Here is a 17,067-nt window from a genome sequence, read left to right as displayed (position 1 = left end):
AGAGCACCGGGACCCACGCACAGCCCCGGGTTCTCAGGGGGGAGCTCGAGGGTCCCTGCCACTTACAGACCGAGAAGCCCTCTCACCACAAGACTGACGCAGGGTCTCTGCACAGAGCACGCAGAGTCAGCACAGGTCAACAAGACACCCTGGGAGGCGCAGGAAGGGCAGGAATGCAAAACGACAACTCTTCATGCGGGACCCAAAGAGGAGACGGCAAGCCTGACCACAGCCGGCTGACCACAGACCAGAACAGACTTCCCAGGAACACAGCACTCAGTCAGGAAGGTGACAAGGACCACAGCACTCATAAGCAGTACACGGCACAGCCAGGTCCCGTGAGGAGAGGCGCTCGGGAGGGGGGTGAGCCTGCCCAGTGGGAGTGAGGAAAGCCGCAACTGAGACCCACCAATAAAGCAAGGAGCCGGCAGGTGGCAGGCACTGGGCGGGTCTCCTGGAGACGATCCTGCCACGGCACCAGCAGAGCCAGGGGCCGGCGGAGCCTGGTGCCGGCCGAGCGGTCTGGAGGCTCTCTCTGAGAATGGAAGTTTGCCTGCTGGTGCGCACAGCCCAGCATGGGAAGAGGATGGTGACGGGGAATGCCCTGCAGCGGTGGGAGGGGGGCACGCAGGGCCCACAGGGCCGCATCATGCACACACACGACAGAACACGACGTCAGGGGCGTGAAGAACTGGGAGGTGTGGAGAGGACCCCCCCCAATGCCTCAAACAGGCCAGAGTGTGGCTCAGGGTCCCCCGGGCCTGAGGCCTTGCCCACTGGTAAACACCCAGGGCGGGAGAGGGGTCTTTTACCTGGAGGAGCCAAAGGGGCCTGGTCGCCTGCCTGGGCCTTGTCGAGCTCGTCCGTGACCTCCTCGTGGACGGAAGGCAGCGGGAAGGAGTGGCTCCTCCTCAGCAGAGGCCCAGAGGTGGCTGCCCGGCTGCCCGCATGGTCTGCGGGGAAGGCAGGGCGTAAGGCAAGGCCTCCATCCCCAGAGCAGCACAGACCTCTGGTCTCGGGGCACAGGGACAGCCTCTACACAGCTGCCCCTGCAGGACACGTCCTTGTCACCTGCATCTGTCTGGCCCACCTGTGCCCACCCGCCCCGTGTCTGAGGGGCAAGGGACAGCCTCAGGCTCAGGGTCTTCCTGAACCTGCTGCCTGCCGGGCACCTGGACAGTAAACTCCTGCCCCAGGTGGAAGCCACGTGTGCTATCCTCAGTACCACCCCTAGGCCAGGTGCCTCTGGGCACCCCTGAATGAACCTGGCAGGCTTCAGTACCCCACCGGCCCTTCAGGTGAGTGAATCCTCACAACCTCCTAGGAGGGACCCTGAGCGAGACGGCTTTATTGAGTTTCAGGTATTGTTACCACTTGTTCATAAAGATCTGTTCGTGCAGCTATGTCTCACGCATCCCCTGGAGGGGCCTCCTGGCTAAGGAACCTCAATGGTCAGTTTCTTTCCCCAAATCTAGGCCCCTCTTGAGGTCTCAGAGCAGTGTGGTCAGAGCACAAAGCTCAGAGCCTCCTCCCCCAATGCCTTTCCCGGGGCCAAGTCCCTCTGCAGAGACGGGGAGACAGCAGGAGGCTGGAGGGCCAGTGTGGGAAAGGAGGCCCGCCTGGCCCGGTCAGAGGCTGGCCCCAGGGACACGTACCTGGGTCGGAGGACTCCGGGGCCCGTGGGAGCCGCTCCTCAGGGCCAGGGCCACAGGACACCTGCCTCTTCACCTTCCCCGCAGCCAGGCTGGCCACGGACACGAGGGGGATGGCCTGGCTCTCCTGCGGGGAGAGAGAGGAGGTGCTGCTCTCGGAGTGTCTGGGGCTCCCTGGAGGAGCAGCTGCACCCCAGGGGGCTCGTGACGGGGGAGAGGGGGTGCTGCCCTTGGAGAGTCTGGGGCTCCCTGGAGAAGCAGCTGCACCCCAGGGGGCTCGTGATGGGGGAGAGGGGGCAGGGCCAACTAGGAAACCAGTTACGTAAAAGGAGGACTGGTTTGTTCACGGCAACAAAGACCCAGCAAGTTTAAATAATGGTTAAAATCATCAGAAACTGTGTCTTCATTAAGATGAAAAGAACATAGAAAGCAAAAGAGTTTGCCTGAGACAGCAGCAGAGGAAGACGAGGAAACCAGGGCCCTGGTCAGGAAGGGGGCAGGATGAGAGAACACGGGCATGGCTGGGCTGTGCCGGGGCCTCCAGCGAGCACCGGGCTCCCAGGACCGGGCAGTCCTCAGGCCATGGGGACGCTACAGGCCCTGAGTACCCATCCACTGCCCCCGAGGACTCAGGACCATGGCAGCGAGCTTCTCCCGTCTCCCGGACCTCAGCTCAACCCCACCCAGCCTTGACAGAAAGGAGGGTCAAGGGACCCCAGGGACAACAGGTGAGCCTCCACTGGACAGGCCATCACCTGGCATGCACCAGCTAATCAATCAAAGGAGTCGAGTTCAGACCAAACTCGAGGCTCCTGCATTGGAGCCACAGGACCCGACAGGCCACTGGCAGAAGGGCAGTGAGTGTCCAGGGTATGGACTCCGGCACTGAGAAGGAGCCTCACCCCCCAGCCCAGTGACAGGCAGGCTGGGCTCTCAGCACAAGGCCCGTAAATTGGCCACGGCCACGGGCACTCGCTTCCGGGTGAAGGAGCCACCGCAGGCCCATGGTCCTCCCACAGCCGCACTCACAGGGTTGAAGAGCTCCGTGGTCAGGCCCAGGTAGTTGTGCAGAGCCAGGAAGGTGACCCTCTGCAGACGCACCATGATGATCTGCGGGCGACAGGGGCCACCTGGCCGTGAGCTCACCTGGGCTTCACAGGCCCGAAACTCCCCAGTTTTGACCATCAACATGGTCACCTAAGATTCAGCATCAGGGGCATGAGCTCTCTGCATTATTTTTGTAAGATTCCTGTAAATCTAAAACTCCTTCAAACAAGAAATTTAAAGGTAAAAGAACTTTCAGGGATAGTGGCCGATCTGAAGTCCTCTCCGAGATTAAGAACATTAATTCCTACATTCCTACTGTAGAGTAATATATGGGACAAGGTTTTCCAAAGCCTCCCTCAGTCCTCCCTGCACCCCCGGAAGCCCAGGCGGCCAGTGGTCAGTGCCACCCGTGCCGTTGGGCCCCTCCCCCAGAGCCCCACGGGGACCCCGCGAGAGCTGGGAAGGTGGTGGGGGAAGCACCCACCTGCACGACCCTGACCAGGGTTTCCGGGTATTTCTCAAACACTCCTTGGAACGCCACCGCGGGAAGCCTCAGGACAGTGGACGGGACAGCGGCACGGGCACACACGGTTTTGTAGGGTGCGGTGTGGCCCTGCAACGGGCACAGCGTGTGCTCTTAGGGTCCAGAGAGCGTGGACTGGCTCTCCGAATGCCTGCCCTGCAACACGGCGCATGACACACCAGCCCAGGTGGGCCTCCCGCAAGGCCACCTGGAGACAAGTCATGCCCACGCACAGCCTTGCCAGGTGAGCGGTGAGTGTCCACCACGCAGGAGGCTCGGCTTAGGGAGGCCGCCCACCACAGGGCCCAGGAGGGGCATTTGTGGAGGTGTGGTCCCCGTGCAGTGACCTCTGCCCTCGCTGGTGCACAGCCGAGTCTTCTCACCCTCTCCTCCCACCCCTGGCTCCCGGCAACCACCCAGCTCTTTCCTGTCCAGATGGTTTTGTCTTTGTCACAATGTCACAGGAATGGGCACAGGGTCTGGCTCCTGTCACTGCAATGAGGCACCTGAGACACACCACGCGGGATGTGTGCAGCCACCGCCACTGCTGACTGCCCGGAATGAGGCTGAGTCAGTGTCCTTGCCCGTCCAGGGATGAAGGACACGTTTCCAGTTTGGAACAATTACACACAAAGCTGCTGCAAACACTCACATGCAGGGTTGTGTGTGTCCTCCTTTCCCTCGCTGGGTACCCAGAGGAGGGACGTGCCAGCACAGCTTCTGGGCAGCCACCAGCTCACTCCTCAGCGGCTGCTCTACTCGGTGTCCCACCAGCCACGAGGAGTTACGAGGACCCACATACACACACCTGCACGGTCACCTCCCAATCCTGGAAGTCCCCAAGTGTGAGCAGCAAGCACCTCGGTGGCACGCTGGGAAGGAAGACCCACCAGGAAGTGGAGAACGGGGCCCCGACCTCGGGGACCTCGGGGAGCAGAGGGCTGCAGGCTGAGCTCTAATCCGACATCCTAAGTGGCTGGTTTTCCACCTTCATCGCCCAACTGCTCATGGCACATTCGGGCGTGTGCTGACCTGACGTCGTGGCTCTGCGGTGAAGTGCCTGTGGACACCTTGCGTCCCTACACGGAGTTCTGAGAGTTCTTCGTAAACTGGACACAAGTTCCTTATCAGATGTGTTTTGCAGATATTTTCTTCCAGTCTATGGGCAGACTTTTCATTCTTTTAACAGTGTCTTTCACAGACCAGAGTTTTAATTCTGGTGAAGTCTCATTAACCAATTTTGTTTCTTTCATGAATCATGCTTATTGTGTCGTATTAAAGACATCTTTGCAAAGCACAAGGAAATGGGTTTTCTTCAGTATTTCCTTCAGAGTTGGACCCTTTAGGTCTTATGTGCAGGTCTGTGACCCTCTGAGTTGAGATGTGTTTCGCATGTGGAGTGCTGTCCTAGTACCACCTGCCGACAAGCCTGTCTCTCTCGCCCTGGCTGGACAGCTCGCTTAGTTAAAGAGCGTTATCTGGACAAGTCAAGGGTTAGGGTTGTATCTCCAGTCAGGGCACATACAGGAATAGATCAGTGTTTCTCTTTCTCTCTCCCTTCCTCTCTCTAAAAATCAAAAATTTAAAAGAAAGAAAAAAAAGGCCGTCTCTCACAAGACAACCTCTGTGCCTCTGCTGATGACCAGCTCACCCTGTGCCTATGCCCATTTCTGGGCTGTCTGCTGGCAGCTGGCCTGTGTCACCGTCGTACCACCCTGGTCATGGGTCCTGTGGTGTGACGTGAACAGGTAGAGTCCTTCAGCACTTTTTCTTTCAAATTCTTTCAGCTATTCTAGCTCTGTTGCCTTCCATGCCATTTTATCATCAATTTGTCCCAGGAAAAAGAGCTTTGATTGGAATTACGTAGAATTATTTGTGGAGATTCACCTTCTTATGATACCGCATCTCCCAACCTAAGAATGGCATGTTCCCTTTTATCTGCTCAGCCTCCTTTGACCCCTCACCAGCAGTGGGTCATTTACAGCAGAGATCTTGCATGTTTTGTTATATCAACAGGCAAGGATTTTGTGGGGTTTGGTGCTATTACAAATGCTACTGTCTTTTTTTTTTTTTTAATTTTCCATTTCCTGTTGTTCATTCCGAACACTCGGAAACACCATTGGTTCTGGATGTTGACTTTGGCCTCATTAGGCTCATTCATGAGCTCTGGTACTTCCTATGGGTTCTGTAGGACTGTCCCCGCTCCTGACATGCACATCTCACACCTGGTTCCCACCGTAACTGCCTGGCAGGGTCTCCAGGTGGGGCTGACCCAGGTGCCGAGAGGGGACATTCTGTGCTCATTCTGGTCTTCGAGGGAAACGCCCAGTCTCAGTCTCCTCCATTTCATGTCAGCAGTAAGATTCTGCAGATGTTCTTGATTGGATTTAGGACATTCTCTGCTTAGTTTTCTGAAGAATGCTGAATTCTGTCAAATGCTTTTTCTGCCTCTACTGAGATGATCGCATGATTTTTCTTTTAGTCTGCTGACCTGCTTAAATTAAGCACACTGACTGATTTACGAGGGTTATTTTGTTGTTTTCTTCTTTTTTGTTTCTCTTTTTTAGTGGATTTATTGGAGTGACATTGGTTAATAAAATTACATAGGTTCCAGGTACACAATTCTATTCACACTGACTTCTTATTTTTGAATGATTGGACAGCCTCACATTCCTGGAATAAACTCATAACCATTATGTAGTATTATCCTCTTTAACATACCTCCAGATTCAAATTTCTGGTATTTTCTGGAGGGTTTTTTGTGTTTCTGTTCCTAAGAGGCCGGTTGGCGATTTTCTTTGCCCCTGATGTGTCTGGTTCAGTGTCCGGGTAGTAGTGGCTCCAAAATGAATGGAAGGTATTCCCTCCTTTGCACTTTTTCTGCAAAAGTTTGTGTCAAGTTGGCATTATTTCTTCTTTAAATGTTGAGCAGAATTCCGCATGCAGGCACTTGTGCCTGGAGTTTTCCTTGTGGGGAGAACTGTGACGACAAACTTAACAAATACAGGACTGATCACATAATCTATGCCTTATCAGGGGAATTTTGATACTTTGTCTCATTCCAGGCTTCATAAATTTTAACCACGTTGTTGATCGGACGGGGACAAAGCTATTTATCACACTCATGGAAATGTCCCTGCTCCACTTCTAATGCTGGAAGGGTGTGTCCTCTTCCTTCACCTCATTGCTCTGGCTGGGGGTTCCTCCACGGACGGTGTTTTCCAAGGGCCAGCTCTCAATTTTGTTGATTTGCTCTATTATTATTTTCCTATTTTCAATCTCACTGATTTCTGCACTTATCTTTATGCTTTTCTTCCTTCTGCTGGCTTTGCATTTTCATTCACTGTTCCTATCTTCCCACTTCCCTAAGATAAGAGCTTAGGTCACTGATTTGAGACCTTTCTTCTTTTCTAATACAGAAATTTTTGGTTATGAATTTTCCTCTATGCATTGCTTTAGCTGCACTCCACAAATCTTGGTATGTTATGTTTTCATTTTCATTTAATTTGAAATATTTTGATCCTTCCATGCCTCCATCTGGGACCCCAAATAAACTCAAATCATGTCTGTGCTGGTCTGACAGAGCTGTTGGATACCCCCAAAGGCTCTATTCATTGCTTGGCACCCCCTATCATGCATAAGAACTTAGGGCTGTATTGGAGGAATCCCACGAAGGGTCCATCTGTCATGAGTGCCACACAAGTGCCCAGACCCTGGGCCCTGTGAAGAGGCATCCTTTCCAAGGTTCCGCATACTTGCTCTGGAGAACCCTCTGTGCCACATCTGGAGAAACTGAGGTGCCAGCTGGCTCAACAATCAGCTAATATGAAGCCAAAAACTATAACTTCAAAGGATAAGATTAAAGTCAAATGCACCTGCTGTATTCCCGAGGCTTCAGCTAGCACACACGGAAGGTTTGTTTTATGGCACGTGGAAGTCCTCACCAGAAGAGGCAACAAGACGCCGAGCTGAGGCTGGCTGTGACAGCGCACACGGCGACTGTCAACCTCTGAATGTTTGAAATGTTCCATAGTAAACAAAAAGTTTAAAGACCACAAGATAACATGGGCTGAATTTTAATCCACTAGACTAGCAAAAGTCAAATCTCAGATTGCTCACTAGCTGGTGGACGTGAGGTGTGCCTGGGGCTTTGGCCTCTGTGCAGGTGTGTGCCCCTGGGATCCAGCAGTCTCTTCTAAGGATTTGCCCCGCACACTGAACTGCAAATGTGCAAAATGACCTCCACACAAGGACAGTCACTGAAACTGGGAACAGCAAAGACCAGGAATAGCAAAGGTGCTCATCAGCACAGAGGACCCCGAGAAGGACCCTCCTGGGAAGTGAGGAAACATTTTCACCCTACAACACTTGTGCCTTTTAAATCGTGGACCACATGCCTGTATGACCCAATCTAAACACAACCATTTACGAGACAACCCAAACCTATGAGCAAATGTTCAGTCTGCTTAAGTACACAGAGTTGCTCCTGTTACACCCCGACCGTCTGGGGTCCCCCACACCCCCCAGACCAGCCTCCAGCACTGTGGACAACTGGCCTTGGTGCGGAGGGCCCTGCTATGCTGGCGAATGGGGACAGACTAGGGGTGGGGCACTCACGGTGATGACGTCCAGGATGCTGAGGAGACTGTGGACACTGTCTCCGGCCAGAACCTCTTTGACCACCACCTCCGTGCCATCCTGCATGTGAGAAACAGAGCAAAATGGTCCAATGGCAAGGGGCTCAGCCTGGCCCCAGCTGGCTGGGCAAACCAGCCTCCACTGCCCATTGGGAGTGGCGGAGGCCACACCCCCTGGCTGACTTGTTAGATCAGAGGTGATAAACTCAAAAGCAGAGGACAGAAAATATGAGAACATATAAAACGTGAAGACACCCAGCCAGCTGGCATGACGTCCAATCCTAGAGCTTGTCTCCATTGGGAGGACTGAGCCAAACTCCACAAAACCTCAGGAGTATGGCCCCACCAGAGGCTGTGAGGACCAAATTTAGGTACTGTCATTATAAGTGATGTGATGTCACTTTTTCTTTTCTTTTTTTTTTTTTTTTCAGGTGAGAGGAGGGGAGATGGTGAGGCAGACTCTCACATGCACCTCAACTGGGATCCACCCAGCAACCCCATCTGGAGCCAATGCTCAGGTACAGAGCTATTTTTAGAGTCTAAGGCTGATGTTCTCCAACAGAGCTATCCTTAGTGCCACAGTCACGCTTGAACCCATCGAGCCACTGGCTATTGAAGGGGAAGAGGGAGAGAAAGGGAAGAAGGAAGAGAGAAAAGCAGATGGCTACTTCCCATGTGTGCCCTGACCAGGAATTGAACCCAGGATGTCCATATGCCAGGCCTATCCTCTATCCACTGAGCCATCAGTCAGGGCCAAGTGATGGCATTTTGATACGTTTTTCCCCCACTGGATTAAAAGAGAAAGAAAACCCAGGCCCTGGCCAGTTGGCTCAATGGTAGAGCGTTGGCCTGGCATGCAGGAGTCCCGGGTTCGATTCCTGGCCAGGGCACACAGGACAAGCGCCCATCTGCTTCTCCACCCCTCCTCCTCTCCTTCCTCTCTGTCTCTCTCTTCCCCTCCTGCAGCCAAGGCTCCATTGGAGCAAAGTTGGCCCAGGCGCTGAGGATGGCTCCATGGCCTCTGCCTCAGGCGCTGGAATGGCTCTGGCTGTAACAGAGCAACACCCCAGATGGGCAGAGCATCACCCCCTGGTGCGCATGCCGGGTAGATCCTGGTCGGGCGCATGCCGGGGTCTGTCTGACTGCCTCCCTGTTTCCAACTTCAGGAAAATACAAAAAATTCAAATTAAAATTTAAAAAAATAAGAGAAAGAAAACCATGCAATGGTGGTGACGTCCTACATAGTGCATTGCTTGTTGGCGAGAACACGTTCTGAGAAATGCATCCTGGTGATCTGTGGTTGTGTGACCATCACAGGGGCAGGTACACACACTGGGGGTTACCTGGTGCAGCCCTTCTCCTGGACAGCGTTCCCTGTGCTCTGGCGAGTATTTCTGTCTCAACACAGAAATGGTACAGAAACAACACAGGGCATGGGAAGCAACGTGGGGGTCAGGGCTGAGGGAGGGTGATAGGAAGACGTGACCTGGGTGACAGAACTCTGCAGACACTGCCCTTAGGCTGCGCTCAGTGTATAAAAGGACATTCCTTTCTTCAATGATAAATTAACCTTAGCTTACTGTAACTTCTTCACTGTATAACTTTCTTAATTTTATATAGTAAAACAGTTGCAATAAGTAACGTGCTCTGCTCTGACATCACCACGGCTACGTCACTGGGTGATAGAAGTCATGGCTCCTTCACAATCTTATGGGACCCTTGTCACAGATGTGGCCTGTCGGTGCCAGCCTGATTGGAGGACCTGGACAAAGGACGTTCTCTTCTGAGTACCCAGCAAGTCCGGTCGCAGACGAAGCTACACACACGAAAACTTTAGAACCATAGGGCGTGCAGGAACCTCTTGTGTCAGGGCCCTGACCCAGGGCTGGCAGGTGGGAACTTCCATAAGACTAGGGAGTGACCTTGTGCAGGCCAGGGTTTGCTAAGTGCCAGCTTTAAACAGTAACAGGCAGTGGGAAGCCTGGGTCACACCACAGGGCCAAGGGACCCAACTCCCTCCTGCAAAGCAACTAGACCTTGGTCGGTAGGACCTTGAGGTCACTCCCGGCAATTGTTACTAAAGGGTATAATCTGACAGGAGCAGGAAACAAGTATTTAGATTCCAGATGAATTAATACCTTACTTACCTTTTTGGAGTTAAAATTATCATGTGAAACCTGAAACTAAGGCAAAGATGCAACTGATCACAGCAGATCAATACCCAACTATGAGCGGTGTTCTGAAAAAGTGGGTCGGACATTTCAACATGTCTAGAATGGGCCCTGGCCGAGTGGCTCAGTGGACAGAGCACTGTCCCAGCGCACCAAGGCTGTGGGTTCAATCTCTGGTCAGGGCCACACATGAGAAGCAAGTAGTGAGTGCATGACCAAATGGAAGGAGTTGATGCTTCTCCTTTCCCTTCCTCTCTCTCTCTTTCCCTTTCTCCTTCAAATCAATGGAAAAACCAAAATGCCTAGAGTGGATCGGGAGAAATGCAGAAATAAAACCACTAAATGGCCTGACCTGTGGTGGCGCAGTGGATAAAGCGTCGACCTGGAAATGCTGAGGTCGCCGGTTCGAAACCCTGGGCTTGCCTGGTCAAGGCACATATGGGAGTTGATGCTTCCAGCTCCTCCCCCCTTCTCTCTCTCTGTCTCTCTCTCCTCTCTCTCCCTCTCTGTCTCTCTCCACTCTAAAAATGAATAAATAAATAAAAAAAACCTGCTAAATGCCCCTGAGCCCACTCAACAAAACGCCACGTGCACACGAGAAAGAAGACGACCCCACATCCAGGGGGCAGCTGCCTTCCAACGCGGGGTCAAAGCACGCTTTTCCTCAAAAAAGCAAAATGTCAGGTTTACACTAACTTTTCAATAGAAAATGTATGAACATCTTAAGGGGGCACTCGACAGACCTGCGCCCTCCACCTCCCTCTGCGTCCGCGAGGGCTCCCTGCCTGGACAAGACGGGCACACTCACCGCATCCTGGATGCAGACCTCCAGCCGCCCGTCCTGCACCACGTAGATGCTGGTGTCCGGCTCCCCCGGCCGGAAGACATGCTCCCCTTCGAGCAGCTGCACAAAGACCATGTGTTTGCAAAGCTCCAGGAACAGTGGCTTCTCAAAGTGACCCAGGACCCTGAAAGAACCAGAGCGCATATGGACGCCATCCAGAGAGGAGAGCCGGTGGGACAGCCTTTGGAAGAGGCTGGGAGGGATCCCAGCCAGTGTCACCTCTGGCCAGGTCCACAACGCTAGTTTCCACAGGGCTGCAGCCCGCGGTCATCATCAGGACAAAAGCTTAAATTTTGGGAATCCCCGTCAGCTGTTTCCAGCTCAAAGAACTCTGGAGCCATGACTATGTACCTGAACCCCATGCATAGCCAAAGCCAGACTGAGAAACAGCCTCCCGGGATGGTGAAATGGGCCGGAAACAGGAGGGAAGGGGGTTTCCAGGGAGAGGTGGAGGACCCAGACTTGCGACTTCTGGTCCAGCCACTCACTTCCCACACTCGCTCCTGGAGGTAAAAACGCTGACAAGCACGCAGACACACCACCCAACATCTGGTGAGGAGGCTCCGACAGCTGACAGGGCGGAGACGGCAGGGGTGGAGCTTTGCCAACCGTCAGCGAGCGAGCACGGGCAGACACCTGGGATGCCCACCTGCTGTGGTCCCTGGCAGGCGCAGCCCTCTGTGCCCAGCTTCCCTTACCGAACGTTCTTCAGCATGTACAAAACTTCTGACGGCAGGTGCGAGTTCTTCACGTCGAACTCCGTGAGGTCAGCCTCCAGCAAGGAGGGTGGCGGTTCCTTTGGCTGCAGTGTAGGGTACTCCTTCTTGAAACGCAGGATCCTACAAAGCAAAGATCCACGCCCTAGAACAGAACCCCGCAGCTGGGGAGCTCAGCAGTGCCCCCCAGGGAGGGCATCTGGGATGTAATGCAGTTGGAAGGGCAGTCCCAGTACCTCTTAGCCAAAGACAGCACCTTGGTCCTCTTCCTCATCCGCTGGCGGGGGGTGACCGTGTTCCCCACAAGCGTATGAGGGAGCGTGGTCACCTGCAGTGAAGAGAGAGGCTGAGTCACAATCCTGAAACAGGCTAGATCCACATCTCAGCCTCAGGGGTCAGCCTCAGCCCTTCGGACTTGCCTCCAGCCTGCCCGGGGCATGGGGAACCAACTTGAGTGCTGCTGACCACCACCACCAGCACACACCACATCCCCAAACAGCCAGCAGCTGCCCACAGAGCTCCCGTGACTCCTCCTCCTGGAAGGGTGACACTGCTCCGCCTCCCGTGGGAGGCCACCTCCTCCCACAGCTGTTTAAGAGCCTGCCTGTCTGGCCCTGGCCAGGTGACTCAGTGGACAGAGCATCGGCCCAGCACACCAAGGTCGCAGGTTTAATCCCCAGTCAGGGCACATAAAAGAAGCAACCAATGAATGCACAACTAAGTTGAACAACGAGTCAATGTTTCTCTCTTTCTCCCCACCCCAAATCAATAGAATAAATAAATAGATAGATAAAAGCAAAGTAACAACAGTGAATAAATGACTGAATGCCTGCCCTGTCTGGTCCTGCCCAGCTCCCTTTCCCTCAACCCAGTTCCTGCACAATCACCTGGGGCTGCAGGGCTCTCTGCCCCTACCCCGTCAACAAGGCCCACTTGGCTGTGCCGGGCAGGGGGCAGTGTCACAAGGGCAGAGTGCCCGGTTCCCACCCTGGATGCAGGCCATCCCCCTCAGGCAGCTGTGGCCCCCTTGCTGTCCCTCAGCTCTCCAAGGTGTGTCGGCCCCTGGGTGTCTGCTGTGTTGTGGGTGTGTGGTCACCACTACTCCCACTCCCCTCCCAGGTGCTCCCACACTACTGGACCACACTCCTGTCCTCCTCGGCCCTGGTCCAGTGTGCCACTGCACAGTCCTCATCCAACATGCCTGAGCTCCTTCAAACCTGCTGGGGGTGCCTCTGTGTGGCCCTGCACTAGGCTGTGAGGCAACCCCACACTGTCCCCACACAGCAGGCCAGCCGTCACACAGCAAGAGCAGCAGTGTTCAGGCTCTGAGTGGCCACCACACCCGTCAGCAGCCCTGGCTTATCTCCCGTCCTCGGCACCTGACACTGGTCAGAGCAGAACGCCACACCAGGGCACACACACCTTCGCGTCTGACATTGCAAGTTTTCTACAAAGAACATGAACTAACCGTGTAAGGACACAACATGAACCATTACTGACAGCCTGAATTCTACAGCGGACCTCGGGGAAGTCTGGGTTTCTCCTGCCTTCAGGGTTGGGAGTGGGCTGGAGTCACCAGGAATGGGTGGACCAGGCTGCTTGTCCCCAGATGGAGGAGTCCACCTCATGGGGACCTGGCCCCAAATCCTGGCAGGACCACCAATCTCAGCCTGGGAGCCAGGAAACTCCATGCCCATGCCCCAGGGATATTTCCAGAAGGGGCCTTCCTATCTCTTTCCTACGTAAGACAAACATCCACTCACAGGGCCGACGGGGCCTCTGCCTCGGCACATTTGCCAAAGCAGTCTCGAATGCTTGGACCCACCAGCCCCCTACCCAGGCCTTCCCCAAACCCCGCAGCCTGTGCACGGCCCCAGGCACACAGCTGTCTCTAGGCAGCGGGAGTCGAGGCTACGAGGACACAGGCCGCTCTGCCCAAGGACCCACAGTCAGGTTACCTTCCTCATGATCTTCCGGCCATAGAACATCACTTTGTCTCTCTTCCGGAACCTGTACTGAGGGGTGGGCTGCACTTGTCCTGCAAGGGAGCAGAGTGGCCGCCTGAGCCCTGGCCACTATGTCACTCAGCAGGGGGGAGGGAAGGCAGAGTCCCGTCCAGAGCTGTGACAGACACACCAAGGGGATGCAGAAATGGTATTCTTCCCACGGAAACTGCGCTTGAAGGAGAGCTAAGAAAGCTTGGACAGACTCAGACCCTGTGGGTCTGACAGACTCAGCCGCAGTCTGGATGGCCAGAGGTTTTCAACAAAAGCTACCAAGGGTGGCCCTGGCCTGTTGGCTCAATGATAGAGCGTCGGCCTGGCGTGCGGGAGTCCCAGGTTTGATTCCCGGCCAGGGCACATAGGAGAAGCGCCCATCTGCTTCTCCACTCCTCCCCCTCTCCTTCCTCTCTGTCTCTCTCTTCCCCTCCTGCAGCCAAGGCTCCATTGGAGCAAAGATGGCCCGGGCGCTGGGGATGGCTCCTTGGCCTCTGCCCCAGGCGCTAGAGTGGCTCTGATCGTAGCAGAGCAACACCCCAGATGGGCAGAGCATCGCCCCCTGGTGGGCAGAGCATCGCCCCCTGGTGGGCGTGCTGGGTGGATCCCGGTTGGGCGCATGCGGGAGTCTGTCTGACTGCCTCCCCGTTTCCAGCTTCGGAAGATACAAAAAAGCTACCAAGGGCTTGAGATGCTCCCAGGAGCTTGACACACAGGACAAGTCCCCCAGACCTCCCCATCTCCTCCAGGCCCTCGTCCCCTCCCCCTGGAGTCTGAAGCAATATACTCACGGGACTGGTTGAGCCTTCTGTACACAAAAAAGACGATGATGCCAATGAGGGCCAGGGCCAGGAGGGCTCCGATCGCCATCCCCGTCAGCTGGGTGAGATGGCAGATAGAGCACCTGTCAGACAGGCTGTGAGGAGCCTGCTGCACCCGACCCCAGGCTGAGGACAAGGGGAGGGGCGAGCAGGCCTTGGGGGCCGGGGCGGCCAGGGGCGAGGTGGTTACCATGTTTGACTGTGAATGCTGCTCTGTCACCTGCAGCCACCAGGATTGCAGGGCTGTGTCCAGACAGACGCCCGCCTGGAGGAGAGCAGCACGGTCAGGAAGGGCAGGGCGGGCAGGGCTTCCCAGGGCAGCGAGGACAGAGCTCTGGGTCGGGGAGAAGACCTCACGGAAGAAGCAGTCTTCCGGGAACTGAGGGCCTGAGCCCACAGAGCCCACACGCTCAGGAGCACAGAGAGACCTGTGTCCATGGCCACCAACTGGACAGTAGAGCAGGGCCAGCAGCCAGGCGGTGTTGACAGCAAAAGCTCCACACAGCTGAATCCTAAGCACTCAGGGTGCAAGTCCAGAGGCAAAGGCCAGGCTGGCCACCGGAGGGGCAAAGGCCACCTCTCAGTGCCCTCTGGTCACCAACAGGACACAGGACAGTAGAGCAGGGCCAGCAGCCGGGTGGTGTTGACAGCAAAAGCTCCACACAGCTGAATCCTAAGCACTCAGGGTGCAAGTCCAGAGGCAAAGGCCAGACTGGCTCCCAGAGGGGCAAAGGCCACCTCTCAGTGCCCTCTGGTCACCAGCAGGACCCTGAGCTGCTGGACCCAGGGCACCCACAGGAGCCCAAGCACCAGCAGTGCTGAGAAACCCCAAGGACCTTCTGGATTTTGAGAACATTAAATTCCGGCTCACAGCACAGAAAGGCGGTGAGCCTGCTCCCTCGCTGCCCCGGCGAAAGAGTAAACCTGGCCTCAGAAGCCACCCCTGTGGAGGGGGCTGGCTGATTCCCAAAGAAGATGCAGAGGAAAGTGAGACCAGCAAACAAGCGGCTCTCCGATCCCTGCCCCCTCTGTGTCCACATTCCTCTCTCCAGGCAGCCAGGAACAGGACGGGGCCGAGCACTTGTTAATCCTTTCAGGTTCTGCACAGGCCCAAGAACTAAAGCCGCTTCCCTGACCTTCCAGTCAGCCAGGATCAGAAAGCCACAGGAGCGGAAGGGCACTGAGAACAACATCTCACGAGCAGTGCTGTGTCTGGACGATAAGAGTCCAGAAAACTCAACTTCTGCACTAGGTTTCAGTAGGCCAACGGAAGCCGTGGAGGCTTCCTGCTCTTGAGCTGAGGCCCCCAGCCCCTCCTGACCCAGGCTGACTGCTCAGACCCACAGCTGCACCCTTCGCTCCCAGCACAGCAGGACTGTCCAAGGACAGGGTCACACAGTGCTCTGCAGCCTATGTGCAGTTTCCATGGCTGGGCATCTCAAACTTTCCAGCTTCTCACTGTGGCTCTAAGGCATCGAGTCAACCTCAGAGGAGCCAGACACAGGGCCACTCCTCACTCAGAAGACTCCGAGGAGCTAACCAGAGGCTGCATGGACCCTTTCTGCTCTGCTGGTCCAGACACACCCCTAACTGGGAACACTACAGTTCCAAATCACCTGGATCCCTCCAGCTCCATACCTCAGGGCCGGCATCCTCTTCCCCCTGCTCCATGGCTGAAAAGGAAACAAACAGTCCAGGTGAAAAGAAGAAAAGACCGGTTCCAACTAGGGCAGGTGTTTGACCGACTCAGTCACACAGGAGAGCAATGCGTCCAGCCTTCCCAGAGGTTCTTTTCTATGTTAAAGTCCATTTTCATTGACAGCAAAATCATGTGAGAAGCTGCCTTTTCAGAAGCAACAGAGGCACTTCCCTTTCTGTAAACAACCCTCACGTGGTCACCCAGGCACCTAGAATTGCAGCCAAGTCCCTGCTCCTGTCCCAGCTAGTCAAGGGGATTGAGCAACTGGGCCAAGGCCTAGTGCTGGCAGCTCCGGAGTTGGGCACAGGCCCGGGCAGGGTGGTGGCAACTGAGACAGACCCTCCCTAGTGGCCCGTGCCTGGGGATCTCCTATCCAGAGTGGCTGACCCGAGCGCATGTGTTGGGTCAGGGGTGATTAACTTGGGGACCAGCCTTGCTCACCTGGCCTCTGAGGAAAAGCCAGGCCTGGGGCCCTCACCCTATAGCTCCCAGGCCACTTAGGAAAGTGGCAGCATATCTCTCCCCAAATACCACCCAGATTCGTCAGAGAAAGCAGGTGTGGAGTCAGATGCGTTGCTCACAGGTCAAATGGCCTGTGCCCCTCCTATCTCAGTGGGAAACCCTTCTCCGTTGAGCCTCCTTGAGGGCTAGTAGGCCTGGAGCCCAGCTCTGGGGCCTGCCGCTGTCCCCAACAGGCCCATCTCCCAGTGCGCCCTCAGGCGTGGGTGGGGCATAGCTCACCACCCCCCAGCACCTGCTACAGCTCTCTACCTGGGACAGCCTGGGGCTGGAGGGACGGTGACCCAGTGCAGAACTGAGGGCCCCGCACCAGGGATGGGGGTCTGCAGGGCCCCAGGTGGGGTTGAGAGAATACCAGGGGCAGGGGTGTCCAAGGTTGGGGGATGTCAGGGTTAGAGGGAACGGCAACTCAGGGGTGTCTGGGGTGGTCGTCGGGGTTAG

The 17,067-nt window shown here is 55.5% G+C and overlaps 1 protein-coding gene across 3 annotated transcripts in view; it reads right to left on the bottom strand.

Moving 5' to 3' along the window:
- PNPLA7 (patatin like phospholipase domain containing 7) overlaps positions 1–17,067 on the bottom strand; it is a 69,782-nt gene that overhangs the window by 52,109 nt on the left and 606 nt on the right. For 2 of the 3 annotated variants that reach the window (XM_066255594.1, XM_066255595.1), the window contains exons 2-14: positions 16,047–16,081; positions 14,599–14,673; positions 14,379–14,466; positions 13,549–13,628; positions 11,827–11,918; positions 11,573–11,713; positions 10,839–10,998; positions 7,840–7,920; positions 3,184–3,312; positions 2,682–2,762; positions 1,656–1,779; positions 813–953; positions 410–535 (exon numbers count right to left, since the gene is read on the bottom strand). In XM_066255594.1, the coding sequence (XP_066111691.1) occupies positions 410–535; positions 813–953; positions 1,656–1,779; positions 2,682–2,762; positions 3,184–3,312; positions 7,840–7,920; positions 10,839–10,998; positions 11,573–11,713; positions 11,827–11,918; positions 13,549–13,628; positions 14,379–14,466; positions 14,599–14,673; positions 16,047–16,079 (1,351 nt within the window). In that variant the 5' untranslated portion in view covers positions 16,080–16,081. The remainder of the gene's footprint in view (positions 1–409; positions 536–812; positions 954–1,655; positions 1,780–2,681; positions 2,763–3,183; positions 3,313–7,839; positions 7,921–10,838; positions 10,999–11,572; positions 11,714–11,826; positions 11,919–13,548; positions 13,629–14,378; positions 14,467–14,598; positions 14,674–16,046; positions 16,082–17,067) is intronic. The other variant, XM_066255596.1, reaches the window with a different exon arrangement.

Source organism: Saccopteryx bilineata, chromosome 2, assembly GCF_036850765.1.
Source record: "Saccopteryx bilineata isolate mSacBil1 chromosome 2, mSacBil1_pri_phased_curated, whole genome shotgun sequence".
In the NCBI taxonomy this organism is placed as follows: domain Eukaryota; kingdom Metazoa; phylum Chordata; class Mammalia; order Chiroptera; family Emballonuridae; genus Saccopteryx; species Saccopteryx bilineata.
The sequence above is the reverse complement of the archived record's forward strand: the minus strand, read 5'-3'. Positions and strand labels throughout refer to the sequence as shown.